This window comes from Helobdella robusta, assembly GCF_000326865.2.
Source record: "Helobdella robusta unplaced genomic scaffold HELROscaffold_61, whole genome shotgun sequence".
Taxonomy (NCBI): Eukaryota; Metazoa; Annelida; class Clitellata; order Rhynchobdellida; family Glossiphoniidae; genus Helobdella; species Helobdella robusta.
The window spans coordinates 56,450-73,069 of NW_008705338.1; the positions used below are offsets into that span (position 1 = coordinate 56,450).

Here is a 16,620-nt window from a genome sequence, read left to right on the forward strand (position 1 = left end):
AAACTGATTTATATGCATAAAAACAATTTCGTATTAAGTTTTTTTATTATTTTTCAATAAATAATCTATCACCAGACAAAACAATCAAAATACGCCAGAAATTGTACCCAACCAATAACGTCGTTCTTGGATCAAAAGAAAAAATACTCTTTTATTTTGCATCACTATATTTATAAAAATCATTTGCGTTCAATATTTGATTATTCGTTTTCTGCAAACCAGTTCTTGCAAATAATTTTTGTCCCTTTTCCAATTCATTGCAAGATATTATTCTGTGAGAATTTGTAAAAAAAAAGTGTCATCCTGCCTCTAACTCCATATCTAGTTTGTGATAAATTAAATTTGAAAAACTTTTAAAGGTTAAAGGTTACTCTCTCTCTTTTGCGTTAGCTTCAGAGGTTTCAACGACAAACACACAGCGTATATGAATACGCGTGCAAACCACGCATCATACACATTGCATATGATAGGCGGGGATCTCTTTTTATTCGAACCCAGTCATTGCAATAGCAAGACCAGGCGCCTTTAACCATTGAGCCATCATTTTGCTATAGCTTTCTTCACTATCAAAAAAATATTTAATTGAAACAACATTTTTCATGTTTTGAATTGTATAGCTGATTAAATGCTTCTAAAAAATAAAAACGATAAAAAGGTCGCGATCAAGACAGTCACTAATCTTGCATACACATTCCAAAGACAGTATTTTATCTGTAGCTAAGGATTGGATGAAGAGTAACTTGCGTATGTTCTAATGTTGACATCTTGTTTATCGCTATTTGTTTTAAGTAAAATCTATCAATGCAATACATTTAGAGTTTTATATCTATTCTTTTAAATCGCTGAAATGTTTTGAAAGCTCTTTACTTATGCCACGGTGCGATGATAACGTCGTGCTTTTGTGAAAATCTTCCGAAAAAACTCAGTTGTATCCCATAGAGTAATCAATAAAATGCATTAATTATCATTGCTCATTTGTGGAAATTGAATGCATTGCCAACAGAAATTGCAGTTTATTCAAAAATCGATTTGAGGTGTTTTCAGCATTCGATTCTTGGCCATTCATCACATCTGTTAACATACTGTACACTCATTTTTTTTTACCACGATATGGAGCAAAGTTTTGATGGCACATTTTCAAGCATGAGTTTGAAATTTGTTTGATATTCACAGATGCACACTCGATGTGCTCATGAAGATGAAAGAGGTAACATATCATAATGAACGCAGTTTGAAGAAAGTAAAAAGCAAATTTTTACATTTCTTTATTCAACGATATTTGAGAATAACATTTCATGATTTTGGTAACCTACTGTAACAGTAACAAAATCTTTCTTTTAGTTTCATTTACTTACTTACTGAAAAACAAGAGGAAAGACCGTAAAAAGCTATAACTGGCTTATCAGGTACACCCACCCTAAATAATTAAAACAAAATGTAACGTAAACTAACGACAAAATGAAGCATCTAAATGAACAAAAATTCCGAACGTTGTAAACAAAACATGATAGTTCCCATAAGATGAAAATTACCAAAATTGTTCATAACGTTATTATACAAATTTGAGGTTTAATATGTAAAATATAAAAATTGGCGATTCAAAATATAGTTTTTTAAGAGTTTTTTGAAAGGTGATATATTCGATACATTTCAATGCCACATGGAATTATTTCGATCCAAATTCAGGGACCAGTATGAAATAGACTTATTTGCAACAGTTTTAGTCTTATTAGGTAGTCTTATTAGATACAAAAAGTACGTTGATGTCTTGTAATATTTTAAATACAGGCATTTTTTTATTAAAAATGGTAACAAGTCATTAATTTATTTAAAGAGAAAAAATAAAGTATATATTTATATAATTGTTTAAAATAAAGTATACCTGCCGAACTAAACAAATGTTGCGCATGAGGACTATAATCTAAATTGAAAAACGAATCTTAAAAATTTTTTTCGTCACAAAATTTTGTTAGTTCTGGGCCGTTGCCCTAGATTAAAACACTATAAGACAAATGAAGATATATAAAACAAGTGTATAACGCATTGAAAATTGAAGAATAAATTGCATAAAAATTGAGGAAGTAAGTTACATAAAATACCAAGGATTGATTTTGCCAGTTACAAAAATAACATGGCTGGCCAAAAATAAGTTATTCTCTAAGTGAATACCTAAAAAGTTAATTGTATCAACTTGGTTAATAATTTTTTTTATTCTTTGTAATGCAACTCTGTCAAAAGTAGAGCTGCATACATGTTACTTATAATTAAACGTTCGTGCCACAAAAGCTATACACTATCCACACCACACGACACATACAAACATTATGTATGCACGCGCAAGCACCGCATCACACGGGAATGATGGTCTTTGAATTTCTAACGGAATGTATTCGAACTAAGCCATCGCCTAATAGAAGCGAGTGCGAGACATGGCACTTCTACTGACTGAGCTAACTCGGTGACCGAAAGATGTTGTTTGAAAAGTTTTAAAGACAATTTTTTTATTAGTGCCAATTTTTGAAACTTTTTCACTATTTGAAGTAAAATAATAGCCATTATGTTTTTTGATATTTTGTTAAGCTATAAAAGCGCTATACAAAACGAAAAGAGAAAAATTTAGTTTTTCAATTTTTTGACATTTTGAAGTAATTAAGATATAAAGTAAAACATTTATTTTGCGATAGATCTGGAGCTATGACGCCCGGAAAACGAAAATTTTCAAAAAATTCAATTTTTTCACAAATTTTTGTGCTAAACATCTTTTGATTTGAGACAATAAATTTTTATTTGGTCTGATAATATATTGTATCATTAATGTATACAAAAAGATTCATTAAGGTAGGCTACAAGTTTTGAAAAATCACTCAAAAATTGAAGAGTGGTGACACAAAAATCATCATAACTAACCCATTTTAAAAAAATTGTTATAAAAATTATATTTTGTCGATGTACATTGAAGTACATACTGCTAAAATTTAAAAAAATCGGAGATAGTCATATATATATATATATATATATATATATATATATATATATATATATATATATATATATATATATATATATATATATATATATATATATATATATATATATATATATATATATATATATATATATATATATATATATATATATATATATATATATATATATATATATATATATATATATATATATATATATATATATATATATATATATATATATATATATATATTGGGTTTAGACTATCATAAATACAATTATTTATAAAGATCACTGCATTTTTGGCATTATTCAACTTGTAGTTGAGTCAATTTTTCTAACGAGACTTTTATCATCTTGATGAAGTTTATTAAGGTTAAATAAAAAACTTTTAATGTTTGACATTTTTGACAAAACATTATTAATAACGACATTACTACAGAAAAGCCTTTTCATCATCAGTGTACTTCAAACACAGAAATACATGAATAAATTTAATTCTAATTTTATATATATATATATATATATATATATATATATATATATATATATATATATATATACGTCCTACCTCGGGAAACCGGGTCTCTGGACGCAAAACGAAGATTGATTGATTGATATATATATATATATATGTATACAGTAAGTAAGTACAGTAGTCATCAGCAGTACCTTGCTAATGTCAGCATCAGTCACTGTGCAATGTGCATATATATATATCATCCTTTCTTGGTTGAAATCTTACTTGTGTGATCGTACTCAGCAATTTTTGTTTAGTGGTGAAGTATCTGATGTTGAGAGATTGTCGTTTGGTGTTCCACAGGGATCTGTGTTGGGTCCGTTGCTGTTCTTGTTGTATGTGTCTGATTTTAAGAAATTTTTCAATTGTTGGGCCATCTGTATGGAATAGCCTGCCTTTGGAACTGCATGCTTCGGGGCATTAAATGTTATCCTTCAGGAGGGATCTAAAAACGTTTCTGTTTATGCAATGAGCGCTTTGATTGTTGTTTTCATGTGATTTGTTTCAGCGCCTTTGAGATTTGATGAAAGAGCGCTATATAAATCTATCTAATATACATATATATATATATATATATTATTTTCATGAATTCGAAAAATAAGTTTATTTTTGAATTTTAATAAACTAAACGTTCTCCAAAAAACATTAGTGAGAAAAATCGAAAAAAACGAACTATAAACTTTTTAACGCCAAACATTCGGTAGAATTTATAGAATATTATAAAAACTATGGTCTATTACCAACATATATATAATATATATATTTGACATTTGATATATATATATATATATGTGTGTGTGTGTGTGTATATATATATAATTGTTAATGGCCCTGGGCATGACATAAAACTGCATCCACGCTGCCTTGCGTGCTTTTGAGCAAAAGGCTAGGCCCACCGCTTATAACTGGTGGTTGTCGTCAGGATGGGTGTCCGGATGTAAAAACTTTTCCCCAAATTACTCTTATGCCATCACAAAGAAAAACAACGGCCCCTAGTCCACCGGGCCTTTAGTGGTCAAGGGGTGCCAAGAATCACTGGGAAGTATGCAATATCGGAGGGATGTTGCAAAAAAATTCAGAATCGCCCCTCTATGGTACTTAGACTTGGAACGCTCAATGTTGGATCACTGACTGGCCGCAGCATGGAAATCGCAGAAATGCTCGAGAGTAGAAGGATTGCCATCTGCTGCCATCAGGAAACCCGATGGAAATCGAATGGTGTCTGTCATGTCAACTCAGACAAAGAAAAATATAAACTATTCTAGAATGGTCAAAAGGTGTTGGAATTTTTGTCAGAGGACCGCTAGCCCAAGAAGTACTGGATATTAAAAGGATTAATTCACGTCTCATAGGGATCAAGCTTCGCATAGAAAAGCAAACAATGATTATTTTTTCTGCATACGCATCCCACAGACAGGCGAATCAGAAGAGATGAAAAATGACTTCAGGGCTGAATTCTCTGACAACATCTCAACAATACCAAAATCTGAAACAATCCTGATTGGAGGCGATCTCAATAGCCACGTTGAAGAGAAAACAGATAGTTTTGACAACGTACATGACGATTTTGGCTATGGAGAACGGAATGAAGATGGCAACCGCATCCTTGAGTTTGCTGAAAGTCATGGGTTTTGTTTACAGAACACATATTTTAGAAAGAGGTTGGAACGTCTCATAACATACAAAAGTGGACCATCAGCCACGCAAATTGATTTCTTTGTTGTCAAGCAACAACACCGAAGGCTATTAATATAATTTTCCGTGTGAAGAACAACTATGCAAGAAGTCAAGTTGCACAGACACGGACAGATCAGTGCTCACTAAAAGCAAAGGTGAACAAATGAAATCTCTGTATCATATAGCAAAACAAGCAATGCGTACGAAAAAAGACATAGTTGGTGCCTCATGTATCAAAAACGATAAAAATGAGATAATTCTTGAACAAGATGAGATCAAGCCTGAGTGGAGAGAATACTTTACCCGTCTGTTAAACGAATCAAATCCCATTAATGTTAACTTTGACGCTCCACCCATCGAAGGTCCGATTCCAGACATCACTGTAGAGGAGCTTAAAGAAGCACTGAAAGCCATGAAGGATGGAAAGGCAGCAAGGCCCTCTGGACTCACAAATGACATTATCAAAGCATCTGGTACTGCAGGTATCCAAACGTTACTACAACTTTGCCGTGAAATTTGGAGACATTGCTCAATGCCGACTGAATGGAACTATAGCATGACAGTCCCGCTATACAAAGGCAAAGGTGATCCATTGAACTGTCCATCGTATCGGGTATATGTCTGTTAGAACACTCCCTGAAAATTGTCGAGAAAATCATTGAGAGAAGATTAACGTCGTGCATCACAATCGGAAATTATCAATTTGGTTTCCTAGCGGGGAAATCAACAGTTGATGCAATTCACATCCTTCGGCAACTGCAAGAGAAGTACTTCGCAAAGCATCAACAACTATCACACATTTTTGTAGACCTTCAAAAAGCATTTGATCCAGTTCCCCGTGAAGCAACCAGTTGGAGTCTACGTCGACAACTCATTCCAGAATATCTTGTTCGACTTGTGATGGAAATGTATACGAATACTAAAACTCTCGTCAGCACAACGGTTGGAAACACAGATGCATTTGACATCGGCGTTGCAGATCACCAAGGCTTGATTCTCAGTCCACTGTTATTTATAACTGTGATAGAAGAAATCACAAAACCGATACGCACTGGTGACATTTGGAATCTAGTATATGCTGATGATATCGTTTTAACAGCCATGTCTGAGCAGAATGCAGCACAGATGTTTGAAGATTGGAACACCAGACTCGCCGATCATGGATTCAAAGTCAACATTAGCAAAACCAGAGCAACGAACACTGGTGAACCCATCCAATCCACCACAGCTACTGGATAATGGCCCTATTCAGTTTGTAAAGCTGGTGTAGGTAACAATTCAATCAAGTGTCAGCAGTGTAGCCAGTGGTGTCACAAACGTTGTTCAAAAATAATTGGTACTTTATCTAAAGTGTCCAATTTGTCCTGCTTGCATCAATCCACAACAACAAATTCGAAATAGCACTGTTTTTGAAACATTAAGGTAGAGAAAGTCACATCGTTTCAATATCTAGGGAATGCTCAGAATTGTACTGGAACAGCTGAAGCTGCCGTTCGAGCACGCATACGTGCAGCCTGGAATAAATGGCATCTCCTTGCCTCTATATTGATGCGGCGTGACATCCCACTACGATCAAGACTTTATAAATCTGTGATACGTCCGGTCTTGTTATATGGTGCAGAAACATGGCCAATGACAACCAAACTGGAAGAACAACTTCAACCAACCGACATGAATATGCTCCGATGGATGCAACGAATTAGTCTGAAGGACCACATCAAATCAACCGAAATCTTGCGTCGTGCTGGTTTAGATGATATAAAGGATGAATGCCGGCAGCACCGTCTGCGGTGGTTTGGTCATGTCAAACGAAGTGGAAGCAGTGCCATAACTTCTCTTGCAGATGTTGAAGTACCTGGCACACGTCCCAAAGGCCGTCCAAAAAAGTCCTGGTCGCAAACAATCGAGCAAGACATGAAAGCTCTAAATTTAAATGAAATAGATACAACTGATCGTCTAATTTGGGGCAAAAAGTTGATGGCAAAGAAAACAACGTCCTACCTCGGAGAAACGAGTCTCTGGACGTAAACGAAGGTTGATATATAAATGTTAAGAAATGTCATTTCGTTTTCAGCTTTGAACAGTTTCTGGTTCAATTTTTTAATATTTCGTCTTGTATTTTTATTATCGTTTTTTAACTTATTAATATAAAAAAGTTTTTAACTACTTTTTTTATTTATTTTTATCATATACAGAAAAAGTTTGAAGATTTCTTGTGTCACAATTCTCGAAAAAACCACATAGAACATTTGAAATTTTAGATCTTCGTGTTCTCAGCATCAGAATTCTCAAAAGATGTTTTGTATTAATAAAGCATCAAGATGGTTGTTTGATGTAGTTTACATTCGGGTGCATTAGGTTTTTTAGGTAATGCAATAAATATTGACTTCTTCATGAATTTCTGAATTTCGCCGCTGTTATATATCTCATTTAGATATCTGTCACTTTTATAACGCCAATTTATCAAAGCATTTAACTTCGTCGACAACTATATCATCCGGGCCTGTTGCTTTGTCTAAGTTTATTTTCATTGGGCGACACAAACTCCAGATCTAAAAATCTTTAGTATTTCTACGTTTTTTTAAAAGAAGGCTTTTCACTACGGACAACATAGAAAAGATCGTTAATGTATTTAGCCCATATTACAAGTACTTATTCTTTCTCAAAAATTACTTTACCGGATTTAGCTTTTATGCATTCAAAAAAGGTACAAGTCCTTTTTCCAGTAATTTCTTTGATGTTTTTAAAAGCTGCATTTTTATTGTTTTTGATCTTTTCAATGATTTCGCACTCAAAATATAGCCATTTCTCTTTTGCCTCTAAGCACATTTTTTGCATAATTTTATAGCAATTGTATTAAAATGAATACAGCTATTAAAACAAGAATGCTGAAGCTACTGCCACATTGAACAGCAGAGTGTTATTAAAAACTATTAAATAAATCACATTAATTTGAAATTGCTGAACAACATACAACTACACAAACTTTGTTCCAGTTTGAATAATATAAACATCTTTTCCTCTTATAGATTCATCGATGTCAACTAAAGTTTCTGCAAATTTAAAATTCAAATCTAATTATATAAATCAATTTTGAGTTTCTTACTAAGATGCAGTCAATTTCTATAACTGTTAAAAGCTACATGAGGGTATTAAATATGTTTCTAATCTAGTTGCTGTAAAATCTTGGTCTCTAATACTAAATCTATCCTGATTTGCAGTTATTTTAAATGTAAAATGGAAACATATACATACATAAATAAATATATATATATATATATATATTCATATATATATATATTCATGTTATATGTTTGAAGGAGACCATATATTTACAATATTGTATGAATTCTACTGAATTGTTGGCATTAATCGATTCAAAGTTTGGTTTTCAATTTTTCTTCCTTTTTTTCTGGAAGTTGTTCAAATTATTAAAAATATTATTATTATCATCCAAATTCATCCTGCAGATAGACTTATTTTGATTCAAAATCCAGAAAACCACTGCAGAAGGCCATGAAGGGAAAATAGCGTGTTTGTTCAAAAACACGTCATTAATTTATAACTCTTTTAGTACTGTGAATAATAAAAAAACCTTTATTCAATCTGTCAAGATAAGTTTGGGGATAAAAATGTTTTAAAAAAACATAAAAAGAAAAAACTTATCCAAAATAAAAAAATTAACAAAGTTTGGAATCAAATTAACCTCTGTTAACTGCTTGATGAATTTTAGCGCCACCAATTCTAACTCCAAGTTTTCTATAAAAATTTAATATTGTACACCACTATGATTTTAAATAGGTTTGTAGTAAATTATCATAATTAATTAATCATCACAAGCAAAAATAAAAAGTATTAATTTTTTTGTTTTAATATAATATAAATAATTTATTATTAAAGAGCGCAAACTAAACGTTCCTACGCCCCAAACAAGAAAAAAAGCAGTATAATTAATCAACTATACAATATATACAATTAAGTAAAATGTGTACAACATACCAAGCATATAATAACGTACAAACATCCCCGAAAATGCAACTATATAATGCAAAATTAAGTTAAATTACTTAATATTAATGTGCACATATACCCAAACATTTGATCATTTAAATGAAATCTATTAATTTCGTTTATTTGCCAAACAAGCTGGAGACCGTAACGAACTATAATCAATCAATCAATCTTCGTTTAGCGTCCAGAGACACAGTTCCCTCGAGGTAGGACGTTGTTTTATTTGCCAAAAATTTTTTGCGCAAAATTATGCGATCAGTTGTATTCATTTCATTTAAATTTAGAGCTTCCCTATCTTGCTCGATTGTTTGCGACCAGGACTTCTTCGGACGGCCTTTGGGCCGTGTACCAGGTACTTCAACATCTGCAAGAGAAGTTATGGCACTGTTTCCACTTCGTTTGACATGACCAAACCACCGCAGACGGTGTTGCCGGCATTCGTCTTTTATATCATCTAAGCCAGCACGACGCAGGATTTCGGTAATGATAATGTCATTTGTGAGTCCAGAGAGCCCTGCTGCCTGTCCATCCTTCATAGCTTTCACAGTTTCTGTAAGCTCCTCTACAGTGATGTCTGAAATCGGACCTTCGATGGGTGGAGCGTCAAAGTTGACATTGATAGGATTTGTTTCATTTAACAGACCGTTGAAGTATTTTCTCCACTGTAGCTTGATCTCATCTTGTTCAAGAACCATCTCATTTTTGTCGTTTTTGATACATGAGGCACCAACTATGTCTTTTTTCGTACGCTTTGGTTGTTTTGCTATACGATAACAGACATTTCATTTGTTCACTTTTGCTTTTAGTAAGCCACTCTCTGCACTGATCTGTCCGAGCCAGTGCGACTTGACGTCTTGCATAGTTGTTCTTCTCACAAAAAATTTTATAATCATCAACAGACTTTTTGCCATTGCTTGTATGCAGCTTTCTTTTCAGCTATTGCATTTTGTACACTGTCATTCCACCACCAAGTGTCCCGTTCATGCAGACGTTTTGTACCTGTTTTCCCACAAACAGTAGTTGCAGCGTTTATCAAAACGGTTTTGTATGTACTCCAATCTGTACTGGCTTGCAATTGGTTGTCTAACTGTATGGCGACAATCTGTTAAAATTTTTCTCGATGAATATTGCTTTTCAGCATCCACGTTTTGATTCTCCGAGGCATTTGTTTAGACTTATGTTGTGACAGTTTGACAACCAGGTCTCCCACAAGGAGTCTATGTTGGGCGGCACATGATTCGCCAGGTATAACTTTGACATTTTTGAATAGCCTTTGGTGTTGTTGCTTGACAGCGAAGAGATCAATTTGTGTGGCTGATGGTCCACTTTTGTATGTTATGAGATGTTCCAACCTCTTTCTAAAATATGTTTTCAGTAAACAAAACCCGTTACTTTCAACAAACTCCAGGATGCGGTTGCCATCTTCATTCCGTTCTCCATAGCCAAAACCGCCATGCACGTTGTCAAAACCATTTGTTTTCTCTCCAACGTAGCCATTGAGATTGCCTCCAATCAGGATTGTTTCAGATTTTGGTATTGTTGAGATAGTATCAGTGAACGCAGTCCAGAAGTAATTTTCATCTCTTCTGAATCGCCTGTCTGTGGTGCGTATGCATTAAAAATAGTTATTGTTTGAGCTATAACTAGCTCACCAAGTACTGCCACCCTATGAACTAAAATTCACAAAATTGAAAACAAAACATGAATGTTGCCACAGATATAAAATATTTAAAGTAAATGAAGCTATATTGTACAAATTAAACGTTAATATACAAAATAGACGCCATTGACAATCAGAAAAAAGAAAAACAAGTCATGATACAGGATCAACTTAAAAATCTTCAAGCGTTTTTTAAAAAGTAATAAATCATAATTTTAATGTCATTTGGAATTATTTCATTCCAAACCTTGAGACCATAGTGAAACAGACTTACCTGTAGCAGTTTTAGTCTTGTTGGGTAAATATAAAAAGTATGTTGTCTTGTAACTCTATTTTTTATGTTGCTTTCTAAATACAGACAATTTTTAAAAAAAGATGGTAGCAAGTCATTAATAATGTAAAGGAAAAATTGCAGAGAAGTATTTATATATAATTTTACCGAACCAAACAAGTTGCACATGAGAATTATAATTTAAATTTAATAATAATCTTACATATTTTTTGTGTTATCAAAATTTGATTTATTAAATACGCAGGACCATTGCCCCATATTATGATACCATAAAACAAATAGATTAAATGAAACAATTATATAAAGTCTTTAAGATTGACGCAGTCAATTTATGCTTCAACTTATACAGAATACCAAGGAACTGATTTATTTTCCAAGTTACAAAAGTGATATGACTAACCCAAGATAAATTACTCTGTAAGTGAATACCTAAAAATTTAATTGAATTAACTTGGTTAATAATATTATTGTTCAAACACAGGTTAGGATTTACATTTTTCGTCACAATTTTCGGACCCAAGATAGCATAGGAACATTTTCCAATGTTAACTGTTAACCTCTTTGTTTTGAACCAATTTTCGAACTTTTTTAACTCTCGACTTATCAAGATGTTGTCCCGGTTTAAATCACTTGAAAAGTAAAAAATATTAGTGTCATCTGCAAAAAGAATGCAGTTGAAGATAGATGAAACTTCGGTAGATCATTGATGAATAACATAGGCAGAAGAGGTCCGAGGATCGAACCTTGGGGAACACTATATGAGGTTGGAAAAGTATTTGAATTTAAATTATTTAGATAAACGTATTGAGTTCTATTTGAGAGATAACATGTCAACCAGTTATGAACTTTATCTCGAAAACCTTAATGATGCAATTTTTTCAGCTTAATGATGCAATTTTTTCAGAAGTAGATCATGATTTATCGTATCAAACGCTTTGGACAAGTCGATGAATATGCCAAAAGACATTTCTTTCTTTTCAATACTATCTAATATTCTTTGGTTAAACTCGAGCATAGCATGCTCAGTTGAATGAATTTTCCTAAATCCGTACTGTTTATCGCTGAGGATATTGCATCTGATGATAAACAGGATCATTCTGTGACTGACAACTTTTCCTAATATTTTTGAAAATTGTAAAAGCAAAGAAATTGGTCTGTAGTTTCCAGCCAACTCAGGTTTGCCTTTTTTAAATACTGGAATTATTTTTGAAATTTTGAATTTTTCAGGAAAATTATCAGTTACGTCTAGTTCAAGGTGACATCAGACAATTTTTTAATTGTTGAACATAGTAAACTGTAAGTTACATCTTGCATTACTGTAAATACATAAATATCACGTTATTTTTTATGTTCTTGTAATTTTGCTAAGTATTATTACTTTATTATATAAATATAAATGATTAAGAGGTTGTTTTCTTATAATAATAATTATTATTATTATTATCACAAATTTAAAAAGCGTCTAAAAAACAAAAAATTTCTCAAAAACATTATCCATAACAGTAAAATAATATAACAAATGAATGGTCTAATCATTTCAAATTAATAGATATCATCTATAACGAAAATAAATGTGGTTTCAGATTCTTTTTAAAGTCATCAATTTTCAACCCAAGCATTCTAAGTGAATTTGGCAGACCATTCCAAACAACTGGTCCCGACACAGCGATATCTTTTGAAGCAGTCCGCAGATCAGTAGATGACACCAGAAGTAGGTTGCTGGAATCAGATCTCAACTTTAGACCAGTTGAAAGAGATGGTTTCTTTTTGATTTTATTTGTCAAATATTCTGACAAGAGCCTATTTACAGCCTTGTACATCATTATACAAATTTTATAGATGATTTTTTTTTTCACTGTAAGCCAATGCGGATCCTTCAATATGGGCGTCACATGGGCGAATTTTCCATCACCGACAACAATTTTACAGCTGTTTAGAATAGACTGGAGAAGAGCAATAGACCGATCAGGCAATCTATGAAGCAAATTGTTACTGTAATCTAACCTTGAATGTATGAATGCATGTATTAATGTCTGTATCGTAGATTGATGCAGAAACTTTCGAATGCGATATAACTGTTGAAGCTGAAAAGAACATGATTTCGACAACAATTATTATTATGATTATTAAATGTCAAATTGGAATCGAAAATAAGCCCAAATTAGTTGCTTCTCGACAAAATTCTATTTCACTATTACCAATTTTGATAGAATTTTACTTTTTGACAATTGTTGCCAGGTACTTATAGGTAGAAACTGCGATCTGTCTTGATTTAATTTAAGACCGTTGCACGACATCCACAATTCTACTTTTATCAGACATTCAATAAGTTTTTCCACATTACTTTGAAATTGCTCCGGTTTACTACTTGCTATTATTTGGATGTCAACTGCATAAGCGTATGTCCCGGGCATGACATAAAACTGCATCCACGCTGCCTTGCGTGCTTTTGAGCAAAAGGCTAGGCCCACCGCTTATAACTGGTGGTTGTCGTCAGGATGAGTGTCCGGACGTAAAAATTTTCCCCCAAATTATTCTTATGCAGGCCTTAAGTGGTCAAGGAGTGCTAAGAATGGAAATGGCAGAAATGCTCAAGCGTAGAAAGATTGACATCTGCTGCCTTCAGGAGACACTTGGTGGTGGAATGACAGTGTACAAAATGCAATAGCTGAAAAGAAAGCTGCATGCAAGCAATGGCAAAAATCAAAGTCTGTTGATGACCATACAATTTTCCGTGAGAAGAACAACTATGCAAAACGTCAAGTCGCACAAGCTCAGATAGATCAGTGCAGAGAGTGGCTCACAAAAAGCAAAGGTGAACAAATGAAATCTCTGTATCGTATAGCAAAACAAGCAAAACGTACGAAACAAGACATAGTTGGTGCCTCATGTATCAAAAACGATAAAAATGAGATAATTCTTGAACAAGATGAGATCAAGCTACAGTGGAGAAAATACTTTACCCGTCTGTTAAACGAATCAAATCCCATCAATGTCAACTTTGACGCTCCACCCATCGAAGGTCCGATTTCAGACATCACTGTAGAGGAGCTTACAGAAACTGTGAAAGCTATGAAGGATGGACAGGCAGCAGGGCCCTCTGGACTCACAAATGACATTATCAAAGCATCTGGTACTGCAGGTATCCAAACGTTACTACAACTTTGCCGTGAAGTGTGGAGAAATTGCTCAATGCCGACTGAATGGAACTATAGCATGACAATAGCAATATTTTTGAAGCCATTAAGGTAGAGAAAGTCACATCGTTTCAATATCTAGGGAATGCTCAGAATTGTACTGGAACAGCTGAAGCTGCCGTTCGAGCACGCATACGTGCAGCCTGGAATAAATGGCATCTCCTTGCCTCTATATTGATGCGGCGTGACATCCCACTACCACTACAATCAAAACTTTATAAATCTGTGATACGTCCGGTGTTGTCATAGGTGCAGAAACATGGCCAATGACAATCAAACTGGAGCAACTTCGACAAACCGATATGAAAATGCTCCGATGGATGCAACGAATTAGTCTGAAGGACCACATCAAATCTATCGAAATTCTGCGTCGTGCTGGTTTAGATGATATAAAAGACGAATGCCGGCAACACAGTCTGCGGTGGTTTGGTCATGTCAAACAAAGTGGAAACAGTGCCATAACTTCTCTTGCAAATGTTGAAGTACCTGGCACACGTCCCAAAGGCCATCCAAAGAAGTCCTGGTGGCAAACAATCGAGCAAGACATGAAAGCTCTAAATTTAAATGAAATCGATACAACTGATCGTCTAATTTGGCGCTAAAAATTGATGGCAAAAAAAAACGTCCTACCTCAGAGGAACTGGATCTCCGGACGCAAAACGAAAATTGATCGATTGATCAACTGCATAAGCGTGATACGAAAATTCGAATTATCTAATAACATCATATCATTTTGCAATATACAGTAAAAAGATAATGGGTCCAAGAACCGAGCCTTGCATAACTCCAGATGTCATTACTGCAATATTACATAATATCTTTTTGAAGTAGACCTGCTGAGTTCTTTCAAATAAGTATAACTTGAACCCAGTGGCTGCCATCTCTGAAACACCGTAGTCATAACATAATCAATCCATTAGAATTTTATGGTTAACGCAATCAAATTCTGCACTGAAAAAAAAATGTTAACAGAGCAATATTTTGCTTGTCAACAGCAGTATATAATTCAGATAAAAAATATAACAGTGTTTAGCAGAGGAGTGATGTTTGTAACCTGAGTGAAATATTGGCATTACACTGTTTTTGTATAAATGTTTCAAAAGTTGATTGATCACAACATGCTCAATAATCTTGGAAATTAAACAAATTTTAGATATAGGTCTAAAGTTTTTTAGTTCATTGTTACCTAAGCCAAACTTCTTCAACACAGTTGAAACAATTGCATGTATACATTTAGTTAGAAATGTCCCTTCTCTTAAACATAGATTAACAAAATCAGTGAGAAAAACAATGAATAAATCCGCAAATTTCTCGATGACAAGTGTCTGAAAAACATCCAGTAAACAAAATTTGGATGGTAAGACAACTACCACTTCTTTAGAAATTCGTTGTAGGGAGGTCTGACTGTATAACGCGGAACTTAATTATTAATTTTATATGTAAAATTCTAAGGGACATAAAAAAACTCTGTTATATAGAGATTTTCATTGTATAGAAGTTCGTTGTAGTGATGTGTGGCTATATAACATGGTACTTAACACAAGGTTCTCTGATTTAGAGGCAAAACGTTAAATCATCAAATTTTTATTTTCTACAGATCTACCAAATTATTTTGACGATTTTAAACAAAATTTATAAAATAAAAATTACTGGCATATAGGAAATGAAAAATTATCATAAATTAAGCATTAGATAAAAAATTTTGAGAACAAAAAATCATGCACTTGAAAAACCTGAACTTATTGCAGTTGTTGCACGGGTTTGATAATATAACTTTCAAATTAAAATATTAATTTTCAACAATCTAACTCTGCTATAAGTCGAGCTAGTTCCGGATGAGAATTACCAGTAAATAAAATAGCCGGAGGCCTAGCAGCTCTGCTGTCCATGGTTCTCATATGTGATTTTATTTCTTTGGAGTTGAAAAATTCTTAATCATTAATTATGAATTCATAATAAAAAAAAGGATGAAAAAAAAAACAAAAAATAGCATTATTAGCTAACATAAACACGATTTTGTTCCCATTATTATTGTTACTAATGGATTTTAATTCAATAAGATTCCATAAAACTGAAACAATTTATCAATTTTCCAAGCATCGGAACAAAGTACTTTAGCTGCAGCAGATATTATCTTGAAGTTCCTAGCATCATTTAGTGTCTTGCTTTCATAATATTTATAGTGTTTTAGTCAATTGCATTTAAAAATATATTTAGCAAAAACAAAGCCAGAAAACATTATACATTTTTTTTCTAATTTTATGCTATGTGGTTGGTAAATTGGTTATAAATATAC

The 16,620-nt window shown here is 33.2% G+C and overlaps 1 protein-coding gene across 1 annotated transcript in view; it reads right to left on the reverse strand.

The window, feature by feature from the left end:
• HELRODRAFT_87916 (hypothetical protein) overlaps positions 1-16,213 on the reverse strand; it is a gene marked incomplete at both ends in the record, with an annotated part of 47,821 nt that extends 31,608 nt beyond the window's left edge. Inside the window, 3 exons of the mRNA XM_009029638.1 lie at positions 8,151-8,217; positions 8,871-8,923; positions 16,134-16,213. Coding sequence (XP_009027886.1) covers positions 8,151-8,217; positions 8,871-8,923; positions 16,134-16,213 — 200 coding nt within the window. The remainder of the gene's footprint in view (positions 1-8,150; positions 8,218-8,870; positions 8,924-16,133) is intronic.
• Positions 16,214-16,620: the final 407 nt, after the last annotated feature.